The 26,815-nt window shown below is 49.5% G+C and overlaps 3 protein-coding genes, 1 long non-coding RNA gene and 1 pseudogene across 6 annotated transcripts; 2 read left to right on the top strand and 3 right to left on the bottom strand.

The window, feature by feature from the left end:
- The first annotated feature begins 701 nt into the window (after positions 1 to 701).
- CIMAP1B (ciliary microtubule associated protein 1B) lies at positions 702 to 26,815 on the top strand. Of its 3 annotated transcripts, XM_073890332.1 has the most exons (11): positions 710 to 726; positions 1,930 to 2,058; positions 3,003 to 3,059; positions 6,250 to 6,335; positions 24,540 to 24,830; positions 25,183 to 25,329; positions 25,446 to 25,649; positions 25,919 to 26,023; positions 26,164 to 26,285; positions 26,423 to 26,563; positions 26,679 to 26,815. In XM_073890332.1, exons 5-11 carry the CDS (start codon positions 24,557 to 24,559, stop codon positions 26,757 to 26,759), a joined length of 1,074 nt encoding a protein of 357 aa, XP_073746433.1. In that variant the 5' UTR covers positions 710 to 726; positions 1,930 to 2,058; positions 3,003 to 3,059; positions 6,250 to 6,335; positions 24,540 to 24,556; the 3' UTR covers positions 26,760 to 26,815. The 3 variants fall into 3 exon arrangements, with proteins under 3 accessions (XP_073746432.1, XP_073746433.1, XP_025714460.2); XM_073890331.1 differs by lacking the exon at positions 1,930 to 2,058 and having other exon boundaries at positions 702 to 726; XM_025858675.2 differs by lacking the exons at positions 710 to 726; positions 1,930 to 2,058 and adding an exon at positions 1,545 to 1,650.
- On the bottom strand, positions 779 to 2,754 carry LOC141371945 (kelch domain-containing protein 7B-like). The gene has a single exon (XM_073890330.1). It carries the CDS (start codon positions 2,737 to 2,739, stop codon positions 931 to 933), a length of 1,809 nt encoding a protein of 602 aa, XP_073746431.1. The 5' UTR covers positions 2,740 to 2,754; the 3' UTR covers positions 779 to 930.
- LOC112813637 (uncharacterized) lies at positions 2,834 to 4,518 on the bottom strand. The gene is made up of 2 exons (XM_073890333.1): positions 3,596 to 4,518; positions 2,834 to 2,927 (listed from the first exon to the last, which is right to left on the bottom strand). Exons 1-2 carry the CDS (start codon positions 4,516 to 4,518, stop codon positions 2,834 to 2,836), a joined length of 1,017 nt encoding a protein of 338 aa, XP_073746434.1.
- LOC112813635 (BRCA1-A complex subunit Abraxas 1 pseudogene) lies at positions 11,449 to 13,024 on the top strand (annotated as a pseudogene).
- LOC141371946 (uncharacterized) lies at positions 24,352 to 26,713 on the bottom strand. Its single transcript, XR_012377305.1, has 2 exons — positions 26,444 to 26,713; positions 24,352 to 26,297 (listed from the first exon to the last, which is right to left on the bottom strand). It is a non-coding gene; the product is annotated as an uncharacterized lncRNA (long non-coding RNA).

The following is a 26,815-nucleotide window of genomic DNA, read 5'->3' as shown; positions in this document are numbered from 1 at the left end:
GATGTCTCTTCCAAGTCCACAGCTACTAAGGGAAAGAGCTCAGGGGAAACCTGGGTCTCACGTAAGAACGGGCGTTGGTGGGAAGTGAGGCTGGCTTCTAGAGGGGCAGAGCAGGTGGGAGAGACCCCACAGAGGGGCATGAGCCCAAGTGGTCCTGGCCAGGCCTGGCCTGGGTTTACAGTCAGGGGCTGCAGATAGCAGAATGGTTTCAAAGACAAGCGTTCTAGGCCTCTGGGATCAATTAGACAAAGGAGGGCTACAGAGTTGTTCCCAAGCCAAGCCAGGTTCCTGAGGCCTGAGGCAAAGACATTTTCCTGGGAACTTTTCTGTTCCTTGTTCCCCCTTCCCACTCCCTTATAGACTCCTTGCCCAGCTTGGAGCCCTAGGGACAAAAGACAGGAAGTGTGACTTGTTTCTAGCCACCTCCTTCCTCCTCTCAGCAGTCACTCAGCTCCTCCACAGGCCAAATCCTGGTCCTTAAGGACACAGCATCAGTCCCTGGTGCTCAGAGTACCAGTAGACCCACAGACAGATGTTTTTCCAGGCAGTGTGGTGCTGCCAGAGGGAGACTGGCCCTGGAGCCCAGAGAAGGAGCACCATCCTGGAGGAGGGGTATGTGAGCCAGCTGAGGTGTGAGGGCAACAACTAAGTCATAAAGGAAGTAGACAGCATTCTGTGGTGGGAGGGTGGGAAACGGGCTAGGGATGCCCAGCAACCAGCTCACAGGTAGGTACAAGGAGCCTGAGCTCCCAGGGGGAGAAGTCTCTCTTAAGGGCTGGGGGGTATGGAAGGGGGAAATCATGAGTCTATTAAAACAGAAAAAGAAAGCTGTCCCAGAAACAACAGCAGAAAGTTCTGGATCCCAGCCACCTTCTGTGCCCCACCTGCCAGCAGACTCCCAGCCCCAGGGTTTCCCCCGAGAGCAGCAGCTCAGAGGGCAGTCTGCAGTGGATCGGTGGCAGGCAGAGTCAGGATGAATGGAGAGAGGACCCCTTTATTCCCCAGAGCAAAGGGCTGCAGCTCCCTGGCCTGGAACTGGGCAGTCCCCTCGGAGACCGTAAAGGTGGCCGTGACCTGGTGGTTGAGGCAGTAAATGGTGTTGCCCAGCGCGGTGCAGTGGAGTGGGGCCGGGTCGGGCAGCGGCAAGGAGGCCGCCCGGCTCCAGGAGCCGGTCACGGTGTTGTAGCGCATCACCGCAGCGCCCACGCCCCGCAGCAGGTCGAAGCGGTAGAGGAAGGCTCCCAACGCCACCATGTCGCTGGAACGCCGGTGGCTGGCGCTGTAGGGGCACTCATCCCACGCATCCTTCCCAGGGCTGTACCTCAGCAAGCGGTAGAAGAGGTGGCCCCCGGTGACGTAGATGTCCCCACGGCAGGCCACAGCCTCATGGGCCACAGGGAAGGTGCCCGCAGGGAGGGGCGCGCGTGAGGTCCAGGCGTCCGTGCGCGGATCGTAACGCTCCATGCTGTACAAGCACTCGCCACCGATGGCGTAAAGCAGCCCGTCCAGAGCCACCAGCTTGAGCTGGGCACGGGCCTGCTGCATGGGCCTCACCTGGCTCCAGATGTTGGTCAGTGGGTTGTAGCAGAAGACCTCGTTGGAGCAGACGGCCTTGGCCCCGGAGCCACGGATGCCCCCCGCCAGGAACAGGTAGTTGTGCATGGTGCAGAGGCCACAGCCCCGCAGCGGGGCCTCCTCCGGCACCTGAGTCAGGGGCCGCCAGGTGTTTTCTCGGGGGTTGAACACGTGCAGGTGCGTGCGGGAAGGCAGGGGTGCAGGCCCCGGAGTAGGAACCGCCTCCCCACAAGGGCCCCTGGTGACCCCTGAGCGGCTCACCCGGTAGAGGCTGGGCAGCACAAGGACCCCCAGCACCGCCTGGCCCCGGCCAGTCCGAAGGCTCAGGATGCGCTCTCGGTCCGCCCCGCTCAGCTGCCGGTAGAGGTTCGGGTCTCCCAGCACGTGCAGCAGATTGTCGCTCATCAAGGAATATGTCTCCTGCAGCAGGCCGGGCTCCGCGTGCCGCTGGGCGAAGGCCAGGACGTCCAGGCAGTTGCCCAGGTCCAGGCGTTGTCGTAGAGCTGCTGCCGAAGCCGGCTCGCGGGCTAGGGAGCTGGGCTTCCGGGGCCCCTCCACCTCCCCCCCGCTCCCCGGCCTCTGCAGAAGCACCATGAGCTTGCGGGCCTCTTCCTGCTTTCCTGGGACTACTATACCGCTGCCTGCAGGGCGGGGCTTCTCCCCTGGAGCCTCTCCCTGGCGCCTCGCCGGCACAGCCTGGCGGACACCGCGCTCGGAGCTCTCTGCTCTTTCACCCGCGCTGCGTTTCCGCGGTGGCGGGACCGGCTGTGAGGCGCCCCTGCCAGTGGGGGACGATTGGGGGCCAGGCTGCCTCTGCTCAGGGCGCGGTGATGGGGCCCCGGGCATTGCAGCTCCGGGCAACAGAGGGTCTTCTGCACGCTTCTCCTCGACTGCCTCTCCTCTCGGACCTGAGGGAGGCTCTGGGGTGGGAGCCTCCTTGGTCTCCAAGCGGCTCTGCTGTTGCCGACGTCCAGCCTCTGTGTCTGGCCCTGAGGAGCCATTCCTGACCTCCAGGCTGGGGGCGGCCCCTTCAGGGGCAGAACCAGACTCTCTGTTCTCAGAGGGTGCACCGGTGCTGGGATCTCTAGGGCTCTCGGGAGCTGCCCTTGGGGCTCTCCCCTGGGGTCTCTCTTGCCTGGGGAAAGGGTGACTCCTAAGAACCATGGAAATAAGATTTTCCCAGCTGGTTGGGATTTGCCCCTCCTGCTTGTCCTTGCGGAGAGCCGCACTATGGTCCTGTGCCGCAGGCCTTGACCCACTACTGGGGGCAGCGACCGGGGCTTCGGCTGCAGCTGAGGCTGGGGTTGGGGCTGACACTAGGGCTGGGGCTGGGGCTGGGGTTGGGGCTGAGGCTAAGGAAGGGAACGGGGCTGGGGCTGGGGCTGCCGCTGGGGCTTGCACTGGCCTGAGAGTTTCATCCTCCGCAGGACCCTGGCTAACTCTGAGGGACAAAGAGTCTGAAGGCGAGGAGGTTGGGCCTACAGGTAAGAGACCTCCTTGGGAACGCGCTGTCAGAGGGGAAGCCAAGGGTGGAAGGGGCTTAGGGATGCGCGGGGAGGGTGTGGCTAAGGGACTCCGGGAGGGGGCTCCCTGGCCGGTGTCTGTGGAGGGCTTTCCTCTGTCCTGAGGGCCTCCCTCCTGCTCACTGCTCTGCTCCCCCTGGCCTTGCTGGGGTTCTCTCCTTTCTCTCACGCCGTGGCCCGCTTCCTCCTCTGTCCCACTGGGCCCTGAGCTGAAGAAAGAGCCATCTCCAGAGCCATTAGCCCCAGCCTTTACTGTGTTGTTGGTGTCTGTTGTCCCCTGCCCTTGAGACAAGAGTCTCCCCTGACACCCCTCTGGCCATGGGCCCATGGAGCCTGGGGCCTGGCTGAAGCTCCTGGTGACAAGAAAATCCCTCCTCTCCAAGGGCCAGCCTTCCACGGAGGCTGGAGATCCCTGAGCCTTCCTGGGAGCCTGGGACCCAACCTCCCTGCTTTCCAGAGCTAGGGCTGGGGCTGGGTGGAGGCTGCTCTCCCTGCACCCCTTCTCTGTGCCCTCAGCCAGGGGCCTAGTCTGCGTGGTGTGTGATGGAGGCAGCTCCTGGGGGATAGGGGGCCTCTGAGAGCCTGTGGAGAGGCTGCAGGCTGCATCCACAGCATCCCACACACTCACCACAGTGCCCAGGCGCAGGGAGTCCAACTTCGGGAAGTGGCGGTTTCTAGCTCCTGAGCTAGAAACCTTCCACCGCCGGCTGCTGGGGCCTCTCTCTAGTGAGCCAGGTGACCCTATACCTCGTTGCCAGGGACTGGTGTCCTGTTCTGTGGTGTGGACCGGGCCCTGGTGAGTTGGCACCTTGACTTGGACGCCTCCTACCTCCACTTGTCCTTCCATCTCTCTGCCAGGACTCCGAGGGTTGAAGTGGATCAGGAGGGGGCCAGACGTCCCCCCTACTTTGCTTCTACCCACGAGGGCAGTACCTGGCCTGAGAGCCTCCCTTCCTTTACCTCGGGGGGCTTCTGGACTGGCATTACTTTTCTGCTGTCCCAAGGCCCCTCCAGTGGTCACCTCACCAGGTGTCTTGAGTGGAGGTAGAGCTGTGGCAGCCAGACGTCCACCTCCCCAGAGCTTCGGATCCTGGGCTCCTGCTGCAGCCGGACTCCCCTGGCCATGTCCCGGAGGGTCTGGCTTCCCCTGCCCTGGGCTGTTTCCCTCAATGCCACCACTGACCTTGGACTTCAGGAGCAGGGCTGGCCTGGCTCCTCCCACCTGCAAAGGCTGGGCCCCAGGGGCTTTGGATGCGGGTCCTGCTGCCTCCTGGTCCTGCCCAGAGCCAAACCAGTGCAAGGCCAGTGCGGTGGCGGCCGCCACAGCCAGCGCCAGCAGGGTCAGGACAGCGCTGTCCCAGTCACCCTCCCCGTCCCAGCCCCAGCCGAGGCCATCAGGCTCCAAGGCGCCCTGGATCATGGTGCTGGGCTGCAGACTCAGCGTGAGGAGCCAGGTCAGCAGGCTGGAAGCTGTGTGTGCTGCCTGCAAGTCGGTCCTTCACTCAGGTCTGCCCAGACGGCATCAACAATGCGCCCCGCCCACAGGGCTGCCCAGTTAAGGTGGACCTGTGCTGGGGGACAGTCGCTCCTCCTGGCCTAGGAGGGGGTGGGTCTCTGTGCCCGCGCCTGGATTGGGGTTTGTCAGTGGAGCCTAGGCGGAGCTCTCAGGAGTCAGCATAATACCCAAGAGCTCCAGGAGCTCAGGGGCCTCTCCAGGCCCACCTGCCCCCTTCTCCTTTTCCATGGGGTCCAGTGGCAAATGGCATTGTTCCTCAACATAATTCCAGATCCCAGCCAACCTGCTTCTACCTACAGACCCTCAGACCCCCCAAACTTCCACCCCATTGTTCCAACTCTGAGCCTGGGTCCAGCCTCAGGGGCTCTGTCAGGGAAGAGTTACCCACAGGGAGATGTTATCTGCAGCTTTAGCAACATGATGCAGCCCTGATGAAATTACCAGAAACCCAAGAAGACGGTTCCACTGTGGGCCAGCAGGGGAGAGGTGGGAGAGGCACACACCCCATCGTGCCAACACTGCAGGCTGGTCTCAGACTGAGGGAGACCATGGAGGGCATGCGTCCTGACACTAAGCACTGCCTTACAAAGTGCATCCTCGGGGCACCTAGGTGGCTCAGTCGTTAAGCATCTGCCTTCGGCTCAGGTCATAATCTCAGGGTCCTGGGATTGAGCCCCGCATCAGGCTCCCTGCTGTGTGGGAAGCCTGCTTCTCCCTCCCCCTGCTCGTGTTCCCTTCTCACTATGTCTCTCTCTGTCAAATAAATAAATAAAATCTTAAAAAAAAGAAAAAGAAAAAGAAAGAAAGAAAGAAAGAAAGAAAAAGAAAGAAAGAAAGAAAGAAAGAAAGAAAGAAAGAAAGAAAGAAAGAAAGAAAGTGCATCCTCCTGTCACCTCAGGTGTGAAGTGGAGACTTGCACTGTTCTCTCGCAGGACGTATAAGGGTGCTTGAGAAGAGCCAAGGCTAAAGCCCCCACCTCCCCTCTTCCAGCAGCCTCTGGACTTCCCTTACCCTGAGTTCAGCAGAGATGGAATAGAGTTTTCTAAAGGAATTTTCTAAGCTGTCAAGAGAAAAAAAATGAACAAAATAAAGAAAATCCAAAAGTTGTATTTCTCTCTTTATTGGCCTGGCTTATTACAACCCACCTGCACTTTCCAGAACCTCCTGGGCCTCCCCCTGCACCCTATGGACCATCTTGACTGCTCAGATGCCTCTTCCATGGTGCCCCCAGAAAGCCCTGAGCCCAGCCTGCTCTTACCCCTGTTACCTCATCAGCCAGCCCCCAGGATCCCTCAGAGACCCTCCTCTGACCCCAGGTAATCTATCAGCCTGACTTCTGGATATCTTTTCTCATTCCTTGGCCTTCCCTCATCTTAGCCAAATCACTCCACTCCAGCGTCCTCACTGGAACTCAGCCCCCTTAGAGGTCAGCACGTAGATACTTCTGCTGGGCATGCACCTGGCTTCCCTCAGCGTGGTTTTTCAGGGGAGGAGCCATGTCTCCTCCATTTGCGTCTCACTTAACCTGATCTCAAGAATAAGTCTTGGGACAAGTGGGGCCCAGATTTGAAAAAGAGCCAGGATCTCTGGGACAAAGCCAGGCCCCCTACAACATGTATTCATTCCTTTTTCTAGGACACGGGACTTCTCCCTGACTCAGGCAGTGAGGAGATGGCCAAGGAGCATCCCTGGCACCCAGCCTGGGCTCTGCTGGACCGCAGGTACCTCACCCATCTGGTCACCTCCCAGCTCCCCTGAACATATTAGATGACAGTAAGAGGGTGGAAGGCGGGCCCATGCCTTAAGGTGGACCTCAAGTTGGTGGCAGGGTTTATGGACATTGTATTTATTCCTGTCCCAGTCTCAGGTTCTGCCTCTTGGTTGTTTGGGGTCCAGAGACCTTGAAAAGTTGGAGATGACATGCACACCTGCACCTCCTTATAGGCCATGCCATACCCTATCAGGCATTTCTACCCAGCTTCTGAAAATACCTTTTGTTAGCAGAGCCCCAGGCTGCTGTCAGAGAACAGGAGAAGTGTCCAGCAAGTGATACCTTAGGGTACTATGGGGGGAGGAACCAAGCACAGGAAATCACCCCAATCAATTTCACAAGGTGTCAAGGACTGTGATGGGATGGGTCTTGGTGGCACAGGTGACCAAGGAAGGGTCTAGTTCCATCCTCTGTGGAAAGAAAACACCTCCCTTTGTCAAAATCCAGGGGTAGGGCAAAACTCTACCGCATGGAGAAACTCCTTATTGGGAAGGTGACCGGGGACATGTTACCTCCCTAAATTGTGGGAGATTCACCCTCCTAACTTCCCAGAGAATGTAAAAATGAAGTACTGCTGGAAAGGTGACAGAACATGAAGTCACCTAGACAAATCGTGAAACAAAAATTGTTCTAGTTGTGCTATGAGACAATGTAAATATCAAAGTTACCATTAAGGGGAAAAACAAACATCAAGAAAGTAGATCTGACCATTAGTGGCATCCTGCTGAGGCAGAAATCCTGTTCCAGTCTACACAAGGAATAGAGAGGGATTCATGCCTAGTACCTGAAGCTTCTGTTTCCTCAGACAGTCCTAAACAGGAATGGATGAGTCTCCTGCTTATCAGCAACCCACTATCCATACACTGGGAGCCAAGGAATAGAAGATGTATCCACATATGAGCTGATCCACTGCAGCCCCTCATAGAGGAACCCAGTGCTACCTGGTCACTGAGCCTGAACAAAGCTGGATGGTGCCCTGGCCACCAGTGTGCCTTCTCTGAAACAGTAGAAGAAAAGCACAGTGGCATAATGACATAATTCCAAATGGAGAGCTAATATACATAAGATGAGCAGCAAACCTCATCAAATGTAGGGTTTCTCTATTACTGGAATTTCTAAAAGCAGAAAATATTGCATAATCAGAAATGATATAAAACAAAGAATATTTAAAAAACAAAGTGTAATATATAATCTTATACTTAAAAGTATACATGTAATTTTATATATGTATAAATAAGTCTAGAATAATGTTTAAGGCTTAGAAAATATAAATCCCAGATTTAATAATCACACCCTACAGGGACTGCCTCTTAAGGAATTCATCTGACATGGGAAAAGATTTATGCAAAGAAGAAAAAAGTTATGTAAAAAAATAAACAATACAATATGATTTAAAATGGAAAAAAACTAAAACGTAAGCATTCAACAATATGGGAATGATGAAAATATGAACACGACTTTAAGATGTGGTATTGAAAAACTTACTTAAATAATTATTAATAATGTGGCTGTGAAGTTTAATACCAATATTAATGGAGATCCCATAATAGAAGAGGCATAGTATTTTATTTTTTTTAAAGATTTATTTATTTATTTATTTGAAAGAGAGAGAATGAGAGAGAGAGAGAGCACATGAGAGGGGGGAGGGTCAGAGGGAGAAGCAGACTCCCTGCTGAGCAGGGAGCCTGATGCAGGACTCGATCCCAGGACTCCAGGATCATGACCTAAGCCGAAGGCAGTCGCTTAACCAACTGAGCCACCCAGACGCCCCGAGGCATAGTATTTTAAAACAAGTTCAAAGTATGAGAAGGGAGAGAGAAGACAGAGATAAAGCATAATGAAAGTCACTTCTTATTCCAAAGGGGTGAATATATATCTAAATCTTGAAATCAGTTGCTAAGTTCAGTTAAAATGTAAGTTTAAATTTTTTTTAAATTCTATTTTTTTAAAGATTTTATTTATTCATTTGAGACACAGAGATAGAGAGAGAGAGAGCATGAGCAGTGGGAGAGGCAGAGGGAGAGGAAGAAGCAGACTCCCCGCTGAGTCAGGAGCCCGATGTGGGGCTCAATCCCAGGACCCTGGGATCATGACCTGAGCTGAAGGCAGACGCTCAACCATCTGAGCCACCCAGGCAACCCTAAATTTTTTAAAATTCTAAATTGATGTAGACATTTACCACATTCAGGGATTGGAAAACTTAATGTCATAAATATGATAATTGATGAAAGACAATTCAGAGATTCAAAAGACCCAATGAATGTCAAGCAGGAGAAATAAAAGGAAATTCATACCAAGATACACGAGAGTAAAAAACTGCAGCAAAGACAAAAGATGGAAAATCTCAAGAGCAATGCCCCCAAAAAAGACAAATCACCTGCAGAGGAATGACAGTCTTCAACTGACTTCTCAATGACAAAAAAAAAAAAAAAACTGTAGGCCAAAAGACAATTTAATGAAATTTTCAATAAGCTGAAACAAAATAACAACCAATCTAAAGTTCTATAGCTAGAAGACATATCTTTCAAGAATGAAGGCAAAACAAAAACCTTTCCAGACAAACACTGAGTCTTCAGTGAAGGAAATGCTAAGCTATCTCTGTATTTCAGGCATAAAGAAAATCATACGAGATGAAAGAACTAAGAATGCCAGAAAGAAAGAAGAGAAAAACAACAAAAATGGCAAGCATGTGAATAAATCTAAATGAGCATTGACTTTATAAAACAATAATAAGTTCTTGTGAGTGTCTTAATTATTTAGAATTAAGAGAAAAACAATAGAATCAATGAAACCGAAGTTAGTTCTTTGCAAAGATCAACAAAACTGACAAGCCTTTAGCTAGACTGATGAAGAAAAAAAGGAAGAAGACACAAAAAACTAAAATCAGAAGTGAAAGTGGGAATGTTACTACCAACCCTACAGGAAAGAAAAGGGTTATAAGAGGATACTGTGAACAACTGTACACCAACAAATTAGATAACCTAGATGAAATGGACAAATTCCTAGAAACACACAAACTACCAAAACAAACTCAGAAGAAATAGAAAATCTCAACAGACCTATAACAAGAAATGGAATCTGTAATCAAAAACCTCTCAGCTGGGGCGCCTGGGTGGCTCAGTTGTTAAGCGTCTGCCTTTGGCTCAGGTCATGATCCCAGGGACCTGGGAATGAGCCCCACATCAGGCTCCCTGCTCGGCGGAGGGCCTGCTGCTCCCTCTCCCTCTGCCTGCCACTCCCCCTGCTTATGCACTTTCTCTCTCTCTTTCAAGTAAATAAATAAAATCTTAAAAAAAAAAAAAAAAAAAAAAAACCCCCAGGGGCCCCGGTGGCCCAGTCATTAAGCGTCTGCCTTCGGCTCAGGTCATGATCCCAGGGTCCTGGGATCAAGTCCCACATTGGGCTCCCTGCTCCGCAGGAAGCCTGCTTCTCCCTCTCCCACTCCCCCTGCTTGTGTTCCTGCTCTTGCTTTGTCTCTCTCTGTCAAATAAATATATAAAAATCTTTAAAAAAAAAATCCCAACAAAGAAAATTTCAGGACTTAGGTGGCTTCACTGGTGAGTTCTACCAAACATTTAATGAATTAACACCAATCCTTCTCAAACTCTTCCAAAAAATTGAAGAGGTAGGAATACTTCCTTATTCTATAAGGATAGCATTACCCTGATACCAAAGCCAGATAAATACATCACAAGAAAAGAAAATTACAGACCAATATCCCTTAGGAATATAGATGTAAAAATCCTCAAGAAAATACTAGCAGCCAGGCGCAGAGGCACGCGCCTGTAGTCCCAGCTACTCGGGAGGCTGAGGCAGGAGGATCGCTTGAGCCCAGGAGTTCTGGGCTGTAGTGCACTATGCCGATTGGGTGTCCGCACTAAGTTTGGCATCAATATGGTGACCTCCCGGGAGCGGGGGACCACCAGGTTGCCTAAGGAGGGGTGAACCAGCCCAGGTCGGAAACGGAGCAGGTCAAGAAAATACTAGCAAACTGATCCAATAATCCATATTAAAAAGATTATATACCATGACCAAATAGGATTTATGCCAGGAATGCAAGGGTGGTTCAACAAAAGAAAATCAATCAGTGTAATACATTGATTAGAATACATTAACTATTAGACTACATTAATGTAAATAGAACAAAGGGGAAAAAATACATGATCATCTCAACTGACACAGAAAAAGCACTTGACAAAATCCAATATCCTTTCATGATAAAAACACTCAGAAAACTAGGAATCAAAAGGAAATACCTCAACATGATAAAGGAAATTGAAGAAAAACCCACAGCTAACATCATACTCAATGGTGAAAGATTGAAAATGTTCCCTCCACCTACGATCAGAAACAAGGAAAGAATGCCTGCTTTCACTGCTGCTATTCAATACCAGAAGTACTAGCCAGAGCTATTAGTGAATAAAAACAAATAAAAAGCCACCCAGATTCAAAAGGAAGAGGCAAAACTCTCTATTCACAGATGATATGATCTTATATATACACAGATAATCCCAAAGAATCAAAAGAAAGCAAATAAAGGTAGAAAAAATTTTTCAGCAAAATTGCAATATACAAGAACAACACACAAAAATCAGTTGTGTTTCTACACACCAGCAACAAACAATCTGAAAAGGAAATTAAGAAAGCAGTTCCATTTACAATACTATTTAAAATAATTAAATACTTGGGAATAAATCTAACCAAGGAGGTGACACACTTGTATGCTGAAAACTACAAACACTGCTGAAAGAAATTAAAGACCTAAATATGTTCATGGATTGTAAGACTTACTATTGCTAAGATGTCAATACTATCTACAGTGATCTACAGATTCAATGCAACCTCTATCAAAATTCCAATGCCCCCTTTTGTAGAAATGGCAAAACCAACCCTCAAATTCATGTGGAATTACAAGAGGCCTCAAATAGCCAAAAAAAACCCAAACAAACAAACAAAAAACAAAACAAAACAAAACTTGAAAGAGAACAAAAGTAGAGAACTCAGAGTTTCCAACTTCAAAACTTAGTACAGGCACCCTGTCGCGGCGCTTCGCTTGAGGAAGCATGGAGGGCGAGAGCACGGGCCGCGGTGCTCTCCGGCTGCGTGCTCGGCACACTCGCTTTCCAGCACCTCAACACGGACTCGGACACGGAAGGTTTTCTTCTTGGGGAAGTGAAAGGTGAAGCCAAGAATAGTATTACTGATTCCCAAATGGATGATGTTGAAGTTATTTATACAATTGACATCCAGAAATATATTCCATGCTATCAGCTTTTCAGCTTTTATAATTTTTCTGGTGAACTAAATGAGCAAGCCCTGAAGAAAATATTATCAAGTGTCAAAAAGGCTGTGGTTGGTTGGTACAAATTCCGACGTCATTCAGACCAGATCATGACATTTAGAGAGAGGCTGCTTCACAAAAACTTACAAAATCATCTTTCAAGCCAGGAACTTGTTTTTCTACTGTTAACACCAAGTATCATAACGGAAAGCTGCTCTACTCATCGGCTGGAGCATGCCTTATATAAACCTCAGAAGGGACTTTTTCACGGGATACCATTAGTGGTGGCCAATCTGGCCATGTCCGAACAACGGGGTTATAAAACCATGTCAGGTTCCTGTGAGTCCACTGGTTTTAGCCGAGCAGTAAAAACACACAGCTCTGAATTTTTTACAGAAGTTGGATAAAATAAATGAAATGTATGCTTCTTTACAAGAGGAATTAAAAAGTATATGCAAGAAAGTAGAACACAGTGAGCGAGCGGTAGAGAAACTACTAAAGGACGTAACCAGATTGAAATGGGAAATTAAAAAAAGAAAACAGGCACAAATTCAAGCAGCACGAGAGAACATCGAAAAAGACCCTCAGGAGAACATTTTTCTTTGTCAAGCTTTACGGACCTTTTTTCCAGATCATGAATTTCTTCATTCATGTGTTATCTCCTTGAAAAATAGGCATATTTCTAAAAGTAGTTGTACTGCCAACCACCAGCTCAATATGATAGACAACCTGACCTTAATGGTAGAATACACTGACATTCCTGAAGCTAGTCCAGCTAGTGGTGCGCCTCAAATGATTAAACGTAAAGCTTTAGATACCGATGATGGATGGCAATTCAAGAAGTCACGGCCGTTAGAGATACAAAACAAACCATCTAAAACAGATACTGATAGTAGTAATCAAGAAAAAGCATCCACAATGAGCAGCCCCGAAACAGATGAAGACATTGAAAAAATGAAGGGTTGTGGTGAATATCCACAGTCTCCTACATTTTGATCATTTTAGGCCAAAAGGACATTTTTAATTGGCTGAAGGGTAAAGCCATTTGTATTATTTTTACTATGTTCAGGTATTTTGCAGTAATACATAAGTTCTAGTACATTTATTTTTTAAAGCACTTTATTTTAAAACCATACCTTTTTTTGTCCCCCTCCTTTGTTAAAGATTTTAAGTAATTCCTATACCCAACATGGAGCTTGAACCCACAACCCCAAGATCAAGAGTCGTATGTTCCACCAACTGAACCAGCCAGGCGCCCCCCCTTTTTTTGTTGAGGGAAAAGCTTAAATGGTACTCTTTTAAACTTCTGTAGCATTCTTTAGAATTGGAAAAGAAAGACTAACCTTATTTTCACAATAGAAAAAAAGATGTCTAAAATATGAAATGTATTTCATTTTTATCTAAGGCACAGTAATTCCTGCTCCTTAAGTTACAATAAATGGCTAGGGTTGCCAGATAAAATCCTGGACAACATGCAGTATTAGGCATTGAAAACTTATTCATTGTTTAAATGAATAATTTGGAGTTCAAATTAAAAAAAAACTTAGTACAATTCTACAGCATTCAGAACAGTGTGGTACTGGCACAAGGATGGACATACAGACCAATGGAATAGAAATGAAAGTCTAGAAATAAATCCATGCATCTATGGTTAGTTGATTTTTTGGTAAGGGTGCAAAGGCCATTCAACGGAGAGAGAATAGTCTCATTGATAAATAGTGCTAGGATAGCTGGATATCCACATGCAGAAGAATGAAGTTGGACCCCTACCTCACACTGTATACAAAAATTAACTTCAAATGGATCAGCAATCTAAGTATAAATGCTAAAACCATAAAACTCTTAGAAGAAAACATAGGAATAAACATTCATGACCTTAGTTTTGACAATGGATTCTTAGATACAACATCAATAAAAATGAGCAAAAAAGGGGGTGCCTGGGTGGCTCAGTTGGTTGAGCATCCAACTCTTGATTTTGGCTCAGATCATGATCTCAGGGTCCTGGGATCAAGCCCCGCATCAGGGGTCCACACTCAGGGGGAGTCTGCCTGAGGATTCTCTCCCTCTCACTCTGCCCCTCCTGCTCATGCTCACTCTCTCTCTCAAATAAAATAAGTCAGTCTTTTGAAAAAATGAGCAACAAAAGAAAACATAGACAGACTAGACGGCAATGAAATGTAAAACTTCTGTGCATCAAAGGACATTATCAAGAAAATGACAACTTGCAGAATAGGTGAAAATATTTTCAAATAATATTTCTGATCAGGATCTAGTATCCAGAATATATAAAGAACACTTACAACCCAACAACAAAAAGACAACAACCCATTTTTTTAAATAGGCAAGGATCCTGAATAGGTATTTCTCCAAAGAAGATATGTAAATGACCAGCAAGCACATGAAAAGATCCTCAATATCATTAGGGAAATGCAAATCAAAACCACAATGAGAGGGGCGCCTGGGTGGCTCAGTTGGTTAAGCGACTGCCTTCGGCTCAGGTCATGATCCTGGAGTCCCGGGATCGAGTCCCGCATCGGGCTCCCTGCTCAGCCAGAGTCTGCTTCTCCTCTGACCCTCCTCCCTCTCACGCTCTCTGTCTCTCATTCTCTGTCTCAAATAAATAAATAAAATCTTAAAAAAAAAAAAACACAACGAGGTACCACTTCACATCCACTAGGATGGCTATAAATGAAAGAGAGAAAATAAAAGTGTTGGCACAGATATGGAGAAACTAGGACTCTCATATATTGCTGGTGAGAATGTAAATGGTTCAGCCACTGTGGAAAACAATTTGTTAGGTTTTCAAAAAGCTAAACACAGAATTACCATATGACCTACCAGTTTGGTATATACCTAAAAATTAAAAACAGATACTCAAATAAGCGTGTGCACACACATGTTCATAGCAGCACTATTCATGATAGCCAAAAGGAAGAAACAGCCCAAATATCCACTTATATAGTTAACATTATACTGAGTGCAATAAGCCAGACACAAAGGACAGATATTGTATGTTTCAATTATATGAGGCACCTGGAGTGGTCAGATTCATAGAGACAGACAGTAGATTAGAGGTTACCAGGGTCTGGGAGATGAGGAGAAGCAGATTTTGTTTAATGAGTACAGAGTTTATGTTGGCAAAGATGAGAAAGTCTTGGGTATAGATAGTGGTGATGGGTACACAGCATTGTGAATGTATTTAATGCCATTGAATTGTGCCCTTACAAATGGTTAACATGGTAAATATTATAAACACTCCCCAAACTGTCATTATTCTGCAGCAAAGACCAGTTGTAGATGTTCTGAAGGCATCATGTCAGATCCCAACAGTAAGGGTGACCAGGAGCACTCATCACATTATATATTTCTGGGTTCTCCAGAGAGGGACTAGTCATATCTAGTTTCTCCAAGTGACAAGAAATGAATCAAAGAATTTCCGAGCCCAGGAACAGCCCTCAGGAGTGCACGCATAGAGAATGATGGTGCACATGTGAGGAGCCTGGTGACAGAATGTGGATGCTATCTCTTGCCAGACTGGCTCAATCCAGGTGGGTCTGTTCTCAACACAGCCCCTGAAGAGGGAAGGAATGTCTAGACCCATGTCTCAACAACGTAGAAATTCCATTAAGAGTCACTAGGCTGGGGCACCTGGGTGGCTCAGTCGGTTAAGTGTCTGCCTTTGGTTCAGGTCATGGTCCCAAAGTCCTGGGATCGAGCCCCACATCAGTCTCCATGCTCAGCAGGAGCTGCCCTTCCCCCTCCTCGTCCCCCTCCCCCTGCTCCTGCTCTCTCTCTCTTGCTCACTCTCAAATGAATAAAATCTTTTTTAAAAATTAAAAAAAGTCACTAGTCTAATTGCTACCATCAACAACCAATATTTAATAAATAAATAAATCAAGAAGTGACAGCTGAGAAATGTGTTTTCCTTTTTTTAATAAAGATTTTATTTATTTATTTATTTGACAGAGAAAGACACAGCGAGAGAGGGAACACAAGCAGGGGGAGTGGGAGAGGGAGAAGCAGGCTTCCCGCGGAGCAGGGAGCCTGATGCCGGGCTCGATCCCAGGACCCTGGGACCATGACCTGAGCCGAAGGCAGACGTTTACGACTGAGCCACCCAGGCGCCCCGACATGTATTTTCTTTACATATACTTCAAACAACTTGAAGTATACACATTCCCACAGATATGCATCACTCTACGGGTGCACAAATGCAACTGGCTATGTGGTCGTCAGTAGACTTTTCCTCTTTTCCCTTTTCTTGCTCCACTCCCAGGACCACATCAGCACCTGCAGCCCACTCACATTATTGTAAGAATGCATTTATTTTATTCCTTAAATTTTACTTTGTTTCTAATTTTTACAGTGTTTTTCCTCTCCTCACCTCCTCCATGGGGGGTGGGGGGGATGGGGTTTTTAGTTTGTTTTTGCTATTCTGTCCGTTTTCTGGCTTTTTCATTTGGAAACTCTCCAATACTTTTCTATTCCACTGCTGCACATTTTCCTTCCCTGCCTTCTTAATCCAGACACTCATTATTCCACCACTGGGTACAAACAAAATGTCTAGTATGTTCTCCCAACAAGATCCCTCCACAAGACAAAAACTCTAGAATAATTTCTCTGTCCCTTTCCTCTCCCTGTCTCCCGATCCCCGTGAGAAATTTGGAAGGATTTTACTTCTCCCAAGCATCTGTTCTGCTAAAATAGTTTAAACTTTATTAGAACCTCTCTCTCTCCCTCCCACTCCCTCCCTCTCTACCTCTCTGTCTCTCTCCCTTTCTCTGTGTGTCTCTCTGTCTCTCTGAGTTTCTCTCTGTGTGTGTGTGTGTGTCTCTGTGTCTCTCTCCGTCTCTGTCTCTCTGTGTCTCATTTCCGTCATGTGTGTAGGGATGGAGAGATTCCTTGCTCAGTATTTCTTTTTGCTCCCATGTTGGGGTTAGGTTCTGGTGTGTTTACTGTTGGTTTGCAATCTTTTCCTACTATTTCCCTCACCTGGATGCTCTGTTACTGACTCCTGGCACATCCCAGCGCTGTGCCATGCTCGGACAGGTGGGGGTCGTTCTCACTAAGCCATGGGTTCCTGGCTGCCTTTCTTCCTACAGTGATCTTCTCTCAGTGTTGAAGACTACACACCTGATGCCAGTCTGATCTTGCCTTTTGTAGGTTAAGTTGGGTTTTCTTCCTAGAAGCTTGTAGGATCTCTTTTTAAGTAATCTCTACACCCAATGTGGGCCTCGAACTCGGGACCCTGAGATCAAGAGTCGCTTGCTCTACCCACCCAGCCAGGCACCCCTAGGACATCTTTATCTTAGAATCAAAATGGGCAAGGGACAGGAGGAGGAGGAGGAGGAGGAGGAGGAGGAGGAGGAGGAGGAGGGAGGTCCTTGTCTTTGCCCATCAGGCTGGCCTGGCATTCAGGGAGCTCCTTGCCGACCAGACTCACCCTTCTCCGGCAAGTCTAGTTTTGATTCAGGAGCGGCCGCTGTACCAGCCTTCCCTTGTTCTCCTCCAAGTTGCTCATCTTTTTTCCTCACGACTCCCATCTCTTGGTTTTTCCCTGTGCTTCGAGAGGCTTCTTCTAGGCGGCGTCCTGGGCCTCCCGCTCACATTCCAGCCTTGACCACTCTCTACTGAGGTTCAGATGCTGGACGTTTGAGCCTGGCACAACATGACTCATAAGTGCGCGTAGCACATGAGCTAGTTTTGAGTCACGGGGCACTGTCCCGAGTTCGCACGTCTGCACTTGTGCCTTTCTCCATGCTCTGTTTTTTTCATGCAAGAGTTTAGCTGTTTTCCTCATCAACGGTTCCACTTCATTCACTTCAAGACATGGCCTTCCCCAATTTCTCCCCAATATTAAACACCTGGCCAGTGTGACCCCCTCACCGGTTGCTGCTCCCTCCTCTTTCTCGCAGCCAAACGTGGGTGCAGGTCTGTTGTGGGCCTGGCCAGGCCTTGAGCTAGGTCCTTCTCAAGCCTTGCAGACGACAATGACCCCTGCGTGGTCCCTGCTCCACGTGATTGAGGCCTCGTGGGCAGGACAGCTCGATGGTCCCAGGGACATAAAAAGAGATTACACCAGGGGCGCCTGGGTGGCTCAGTTGGTTGGGCGACTGCCTTCGGCTCGGGTCATGATCCTGGAGTCCTGGATCGAGTCCCACATCGGGCTCCCTGCTCAGCGGGGAGTCTGCTTCTCCCTCTGACCCTCTTCCCTCTCGTGCTCTCTGTCTCTCATTCTCTCTCTCTCAAATAAATAAATAAAATCTTTAAAAAAAAGAGAGAGAGAGATTACACCAGGAGCGGAGGTGTAGATCTAAGTGATGCTCATCATGAACGGCCTTTTTTACAACCACGTAAGGTACTTATGTGGGAGTTGATGTCAAGGTAATGTGGTTGGAGCTGTCTTCCCACAATCTGACAGGCTCTCACTCTGGAGGGCAAAACATTGTTCTGCTCACGTGACCATTACCCATGAGGACTCTAGAACCTTGAGAAGTGTGCTCACCGAGTGTCCCACCACCTAATGGCTCTTGAAATTGTTAGCCGAGATGTGGCCTTAGAGCTGAGCCCAGGAGACTGTCACTTCCTTATGAATTATGTATCCAGGACTCACTTCTGCCAAATCTCTAGCCCGGGACAACTGCAGTACCTAAGAACTCAGTGCTCCTTCTGCTCTTCCTCACCCACGTCCACTCCAAGTCAGGGATCCGCAATGTCTATTTTTGTAAAGAGCCAGACAAGAACTACTTTTGCCTTTGCAGGTCATATGGTCTCTGCTCTGTTATCATAGCATGAAAGCAGTCGTAGGAAATAGTAAGTGCGGGTAGGCTGGACTTAGTGGTCCTACCCGAAGGGATCCATTCCCATGGCTTGCTGACATTTCCCAGGCCTGTTTCCAACCTCGACTTCCCCATGGAGCCCCAGGTGAGTGTGTCTACTCACTTAACACATTCACTTCAGGTGTTAATGGGAGCCTCAGATGCTCAAAACTAGACTTTTGATTTTCCACATAATCTGGATATGGCCAACTGCATTCAACCTCCATTCTCATCAGCTGCTTCTATTTATTTTCCTGTATTTTAGAACCAAAAAGCTAAACACTACATTGTTCAGACTCCCTTACAGTGGGACTTCTGAGTGTGACATGGGAAACAAAGGCAGAAGAGAAATTATTAAATTTCCTTACTACTTACAGCCCATTGACAAGTCCTTGAAACAGGCAGAGTGACATTCCTCTAGGGACTCAACTGCCTCGATGTTGACACTTTGCTAAGGGCAAAAGGCAATCCTAGCCACCACCACCACTCCCCACCAGGATCCTGTAAGTCTACTTTAACATATAAAAATTCCTTTGGAAACCTCCTTTATCTCTAAACCCCCCAAGATAGGTGTTGGCAATCATCTCTCAAGCATATGGCCCACTGATATACATCTGAAGGGTCTCATGACTCAGGTTTTACCAGACGGTAATAAATGACTTTTTCCCAACAATTGTTAGCTCCCTCAAGGTCCTGGAAACCTTGCTTCCAAAATTCCTTAGAGACTTATGCTCTTCCTAACCCCCTCCCAACTTTAAAGCATTTAAGGGGCCACTCCTCATGACTCCAGTGTGGCCCTTTCTGCCCACAGGTCCTGTCCTCATGCCTTAATAAAACCACTTTTTGCACCAAAGACATCTCAAGAATTCTTTCTTGGCCATGGGCTTTGAACCCTAAAGTCTTTCCTACATCAAGTGGAATCGTTGAACTTCCCCACGTGAGATAGCCACAGACAGGGCTGCCAATAGGGGGCATCACAGAGCTGGCAGGGGACAAATTCAAGGTCCCAGGTTCCTGGTCTCCCAATCCCAGCTACCCTAGTCTCTCAAACTCAAGGGGCCACCTCGCAGTTCCTACACCACCAGCACATCTGATGACATTGCAATATTCCCTGTAATAAATCACCGCCTGCCTTTAATACTTCACAATGGCTTCTGTTTTCTGCAGTGAACCCCGATTGATACACCCACCCAAACTGCCCTGCTCTCCATCATCTTCAGCTCAGTCAATGACATCTCCATCCATACCTATGAATTCCGTTTCGGTCAGGAGAGTAAAAACCACACCAGTAATGCGACCCGGGGAAAAAAATAACATAAAAAATTGTTGGGGCGCCTGGGTGCCTCGGTGGGTGAAGCGTCTGCCTTGGGCTCAGGTCATGATCCCGGGGTCCAGGGATGGAGCCCCGCGTCGGGCTCCCTGCTCAGCGTAGAGTCAGCTTCTCCTCTCTGCCCCTCCCTCCACTTTCTCCCTCTCTCTCAAATGAATAAACAAATTAAAAAAAAAAAAAAGAAAATACATTTACAATACTGTACTGTATTTATCAAAAAAGAAATCAGCGTGTGGGTGGACCTGTGCCACACTAGAGCCGCAGGGCTGAGGGAGGGAAGAACCTGGACTCGGAAGAGCCCCGCCCCCAAGGGCGGGCTGGCACAGGTGGCCCGGCCTGGGCGGGCGAGGCTGAGCTGGGGTGTGGGAGCAGCTGCCGCGGGGCGGAGAAACTTGAGAGGAGGTGATGGAAGCCCCGGCCTGGGAGCGCTGCTCAGGTGACAGCCTCCTACCTCCTGCCATCGGACCCTGGCCCCTGCACCAAACCGCCGCCCCCCAGCACGAGGATGAAGGCCCTTCTCCAGGCCAGTCCTGGCGTGTCCCTCCAGCACCCTCTATGGACAAAACCTAACACCACAGCAGTTGGCAAAAGGGAGGCCACGCGAGGGGCCCCTCCAGGGTCAGGGCAGAGCATAGGGCGGGTTTGGGGCTGGGCGGAGGTAGACACAGCTGCACACTGCTCGGCCCATCAAGCCAAAAAGCAACGTGCAATCCCCACCTTCCCTTCATCTCTATGGCCAATACATTAGCAAAGCAGGTCAGTTTTACCTCCAGAATAATACCTCCAACCACCCTCTCTCTCTCCATCAAAACAGATCCAACCTGGACCTACAGAAATATAACCTGTTCCTCAACTGGAAACGCAAAACCATGACCTAGACCATCTTCCCCAAAGTAATCTACACAGTCAGTACAATTCCAGCCAATTGCAATTCATTCAGAAATTCACCTAGAAAAAAAAGTCTAAAATTAATCCAAGTAATTTTGGAAAGGAAGCCAAAAGAGAAGGGACTTGCCCCATCAGAAGTCAAAAGGCACTAGAAAGGGCACCTGGGTGGCTCAGTCGGTTAAGCGACTGCCTTCGGCTCAGGTCATGATCCTGGAGTCCCTGGATCGAGTCCCGCATCGGGTTCCCTGCTCAGCGGGGAGTCTGCTTCTCCCTCTGACCCTCTTCCCTCTCGTGCTCTCTATCATTCTCTCTCTCTCAAATAAATAAATAAAATCTTTTAAAAAGGCACTAGAAAGCCATAATAAAACATTACAGCGTTGGTACAGGAATAGACAGGAATGTAGAGCCCAGAAACAAATCTATGCAAGCTTAGAATATGACCAAGTTAGCATTCCAAATAATCGGGGAAACGATTTTTTTTTTGATAAATGGTATTGGAGGAGGGAAGAATAAAGTATATTCTTCCTTCATACTATACACAGAATAAATCCCAAATGATGAAAACTTTGAAATCATAGACATGTGTGCGTGTGTGCGTGTGCATGCTTGAATAAACAACTGAATGGTGCTCTCCCTGTGCCACCATGCTAGAAGCCCCGAGAGAAATGTTTGACACATGGGACTGTATAAAAATGTCATTCTTCTGTACAGAAAAAATTACCAATAACAAAATAGAAAGAAAAATAACAAATCTGGAAAACATACGACCCCCCAAAAAGTTAAGATATGTAACAAAGACATCCTGGACGCCTGGCTGGCTCAGTCAGTAGAGCGTGTGACTCTTGATCTCAGGATCATGAGTTTGAGCCCCACGTTGGGTATACAGATTACTTAAAAATAAAATCTTTTTTTTAAGATTTATTTCTTTTGGAGGGGGGAGGGGTAGAGGGAGAGAGAATCTCCAGCAGACTCGCCCCTGAGTGCAGAGCCAACATGGGGCTCGATCTCCCGACCCTGAGATCATGACCTCAGATGAAATCGAAAGTTGGACACTTAACTGACTGAGCCCCCCAGGCGCCCCCAAAATAAAATCTTTTTTAAAAAAAAATAGGGGCACCTGGGTGGCTCGGTCGTTAAGCGTCTGCCTTCGGCTCAGGTCATGGTCCCGGGGTCCTGGGATCGAGCCCGGCATCAGGCTCCCTGCTCAGCAGGAAGCCTGCTTCTCCCTCTCCCACTCCCCCTGCTTGTGCTCCCTCTCTCGCTGTGTCTCTCTCTGTTAAATAAATAAAATCTTTAAAAAAAAAAAAAAAGAAGAAGAAGAAGAAGAGTATTTGGGGAAACTTATGAAGATTTATTTAGTGGCATTCATAGTACCTGGGATTACAGTCTTAAAGCTGCAGGACCAACCTAAGTATGAGCACTGGTTAAATAAATCACATGACATCATACAGCCCTCATACAGGAAGCACTGTCCCTGCTGACCTGGGGCAGGCACAGAACCATGTACGAAAGACAAGCCCATTCTGGGCTAGGACAAGCATCAAGGGGCATTCTGCTTGTGGCTGTGTGTCTTTCTGCATAGGCTGGCTTTTTCCTTTTGGCAGGATGCACCATCCATATATCTTGGGTAGAAATCAAGCTGTTTCCATGGGAGGAGTGAAACAAAGCATTCATTGGCTGAAAAACCATGTCCTATCACTGTCCACTACCCCAGGCATGCAGTCCTGCCCCCAGTCCTCACTTTCTGCCCACATTCTGGGAGCTCCTCCTCCTCTGACTCTGTCTTTTCACAGCTGCTGCTCCACCTGGTGGAGAGAGTCCTGGGGCACAAGGGTGGGCACTGGCCCTGGGACTGCCCGCTCAGGTCCCAATTCCCACTAAAATGCTGTCCCTGGATGGCCAAGCTGCTAGGAGCCCCGAGGAGCCCACAGCTCACCACACCCCACAGATCCCACATCTAGGTGGACAAACCTGGCGTATCTGATCCCAGAGTGGATCTTTTGTCAACACCTCCTCTGCTATACTGCAATATGATTTTCAGTAATAATCATCTAATAATCAGCAATAATTATTGACTCATTCTTTACTTTTAATAAGCAATTAAAATTAGCAATTGTTAAATACTTTTGTTTTTAAAATATTCAAATTCAGTAAGGTATTTCACATATGAAATAAAGTTTGCACCAAACAAAATTATTACAGCTTTTAAATTTTAAACACAAATAAACACTCCAAACAGTCACAGAATTACAGAAGTGAGAAAACTGAAGTGGTTTCTTCCTTGTTACAACCACTCTGGTGTCACTGTTCATCTCAAATCTAAGGCTTAAAGAGAGAAATACGTGTTATCTCAGGGAGAGGAGACACTAACTGCCCTTTGAGCTCTAAAAACCATTCACAGTGCCCAACCATGAGGCACTTAGCCTCCTAAGAAAACCTTGTAGTGGGTCTGAATTAATGTCCATACAGAATACAATGTTTCCTAAAGGATGGGGGATAAAAACTGCTAATTTGAAACTTACATATACCCTACTAAAATTCAAGGGTAACCAAAGTATTGTTAAAAACTTGATCAACAGGGGCGCCTGGGTGGCTCAGTTGGTTGGGCGACTGCCTTCGGCTCAGGTCATGATCCTGGAGTCCTGGGATCGAGTCCCACATCGGGCTCCCTGCTCAGCGGGGAGTCTGCTTCTCCCTCTGACCCTCTTCCCTCTCGTGCTCTCTGTCTCTCATTCTCTCTTTCTCAAATAAATAAATAAAATCTTAAAAAAAAAAACTTGATCAACAAAAGATTTGTGGAGTAGGAGTATTTGATCTCTGATCTTTAGAATTGCTGGTCTCATCGGAATAATAAAAAGCTGATCAACTTTGGCTGTATTATTTTTAAATTCTCTACAGACAAGGCACCCTCTACCTGCCTCTCCCTTTCAGCCCTCAGGTCCCCTTGGAGGAACCAGACGTGACTCCCAGCAACCCCCATGTTGGTTCTCATTCCATGCCACACTGGGCTCAGAGCTCCCTTAGCAAAGAACAGAATTCCCACAAACCACTGGGCACTCGACCCCTTCCTCTTCCAGGAGCCAAGCAGGCGTGCTCGGGAGAATGGACACGTTCTTTTGGTTTACTTGACTGTTCTTTTTCCTGTTTCTAAGATAAATAATAAGTTTCTTTATACTTAAATTTTTTCCTCATTAATAATGAAGTTATATAGCTTTAGCTATGTCCTATAGAGTTGGATATGAGGGATCTGATCTACCTTTGCAAGGTTTTACATATAATGTGTAACTTCACATTTGAGTTTCCCTTTGATCCAGTGGTTTTTAAGAGAATTTGTTAATATCTAAGTATTTAAGTTTCTTTTAAAAATATTTTATTGTTTGCTTAGATTTCTTTTGGACTTTGCGGGCACCTGGGAGGCTCAGTCGGTTCAGCACAGGACTCTTGGTTTGGCTCAGGTCACGGTCCCGGGGTGGAGGGATGGAGCCCCACCTCCCACTCAGGCTCCGGGCAGAGACGGCTTGAGACTCACTGCCCCTCCCTCTCCTTCTGCCCCTCCCCCAGCTCACAGGCCTGCGTGCACACGCACGCATGCGCTCTCTGCCTTAGATAAAATCTTTTTAAAAAAATTATTTTGGACTTTGCGCAAATATGTGTCCTATGACTCTTTATTCAATTTGTATGTTTGGTTTTAGTTTTGTGGCCCAGATTATTTTTGCAAATATTCCGTGGGCTTAAATAGATGCAAAGTTCTCTCTACACATAAAAATTAAATTGAACTTTCTGTCTGTACTATTTATTTTCTTTATTCTCATATTTTGTTTGTTTGTTTTTCTGCAGATCCGTCCATTTCTGGAATGGGTGTATTGAAGCCTGGGGAAGGGTGGCACCAACGCTCCGATCCAAGGCCTAGTCTGCAGGGCTCCAGCGAGTGCCCTGGACTCCGAGGACGAAAAGCCGGGTCGGCAGGGGGGGGGGGGGGGTGGGGGGAGCCAAGTTGGGGTACGGGGAGGTCAGTCCCCGTTGCCAGGAGGCGGGATCTGGACACAATGGGGTCTGGGAGTTGGGCTGGGCGGGGGCGGGAATCCAGGTACCCCACCTTGCCTTCCCGGCCGGCAGCCACAAAAAAAGGTTAGTGCATCAACTTTGGGCACCGGGTTCCCCACGCCGCCCCCCCACCCCGGTGTCCTTGTCCCATGCCCCTAAAATATCCCGACCCCCAGGACCCCAGGGAACTCCTTTCCCGCAGGATTGAGACCAAACTTTGTGCGCTCACACATCCCTACTGGACTCGTTTTGGGGGCAGGGGATGGGAGATAGGGCCCCCGCCCCCGCGCAGGGCCGGGAAAGCTCGGGTTTGTTTTCCCGGCTCCTGGGATACACGATGGGCCCCGCCCTCGGAGTCGCGAGGAGCTGGAGGGGAGAAGTGCGTTCTGCGGAAGCTGTGGGTGGAGGGGCCGGGGCCGCCACCTTCTGTCCACAGGTACCGCAGGCCGTAAGCGCACCCCACCCTTGCGCGCTATGGGCTCGGACATCTGGGTCGGCCCTTGGCGGCCCCACCGGCCCCGCGGCCCCATCGCAGCGCTCTACAGAGGCCCAGGGCCCAAATACAAGCTGCCACCGAACACCGGTACCGGCGTCGGGCGGGTATACAAGGAAGGGGCCAGCGGGGTCTGGGGGGACGGCGGGCTGTGTCCGGGGCAGGGAGCGACGGGGACCCATAGTGGTGCTGGGACGCTCCCGCAGGCTACATCCTGCACGACCCGTCGCGGCCCCGCGCCCCGGCCTTCTCCTTCGGCGCGCGCCTCCCCACGCAGCAGACTTCTTGCGGCCCGGGGCCCGGCCACCTGGTTCCTGCTCGCATGACCGTGCGCGGCCCCGACGGCACCCCCGCCTACTCCATCTACGGCCGCCCCCGCCACGCAGCGCCCCGCCTCACTCCCGGACCTGGTCAGGACCCCTGGGACCCCGGTCTCCCTAACACCGAGCCGCCTCCAGGAAGGCCCACCCGGGAAGCCCCCACCTGAGCCCCGAGCCACCCTCGTGTACCCTACCACTCCAAATTCGGTACCCCCATATCCGGATCTCAAAAGACCTCCAAAGCCCCACCGGGCTTTGACAAATTGTGGCTCGGATTCACCCTAACCCCAGGCCCCCAACCCGGGTCCCCACTACGCCCCCAAACCGGTTCCGGCCCACACACCCGGTCCGCCCCGCAGGCAGGTACTTCCCTGAGCGAGCTGGGAACGCGACGTACCCCTCTGCGCCTCGGCATACCATCGCTCCCCGAAACTGGGGCATCCCTGCGGAGCAGCAGACCCCAGGTGAGACCAGAAAGGCCCGTTCCAGCACCGTGGACCTTCCCATCCCTGACGGAGAACCACTCTGCAGGCTGCGGCAAGGACACCCTGGCCTGTCCGCGAAGACTAACCCCTAGACCCACCCTTCTCTGGCTCCTCCCCAGGCCCTGGGACCTACAATGTGCCCTCGCTCTTGGGTCCGCGCGTCATCGGTAAAGTCTCGGCCCCAACTTACTCCATCTATGGCCGCAGCGCAGTGGGCAGCTTCTTCGAGGACCTCAGCAAGGTGGGGGAGGGGCTGCCGGGCGGGGTGTAGATAGGGGTCGAAGGGGCCGGCCACAGGGGGTCACGAAGTAAGAGGTGAGGGCCAATGGTCAGCGGGGAATGAAGGCCGGACCCAGCGCCCCTGCCGCCCTCCCACAGACCCCGGGCCCCTGCGCCTACCACGTGGTGAACACTGGGATCTACAAGTCTCGGGCCCCCCAGTTCTCGATGCTGGCGCGGACTTCACTCCCCCAAGACAACACCCTGAATCCGGGACCCGCAGCCTACAACGTGGACCAGGTGGTCTGGGGTCCCGGGCCAAGGGTCAGAGGCGGAGGATGAGGGTCAGGGTCCTGGGGGGGGGGCGGGTCCCGGTGCGGGGCTGGCTGGTCAGCGACGTCTCCTGGTCCCGCAGCACCGGAAGCCTCGCGGCTGGACCTTCGGGATCCGGCACTCGGACTACCTGGCCCGGGTCCTGACCAATGCAGATGATTGACCGGCCGGGAGGGCGCAGCCCCACAGACGTTTGCTTAAAGCTTCCCGAGCCAGCAG

Source organism: Callorhinus ursinus, unplaced genomic scaffold (genome assembly GCF_003265705.2).
Source record: "Callorhinus ursinus isolate GAN/ISIS: 27379988/994484 unplaced genomic scaffold, GSC_fseal_2.0 scaffold140, whole genome shotgun sequence".
NCBI classification, from domain to species: Eukaryota; Metazoa; Chordata; class Mammalia; order Carnivora; family Otariidae; genus Callorhinus; species Callorhinus ursinus.
This window is presented reverse-complemented; position numbering and strand designations above follow the sequence as displayed.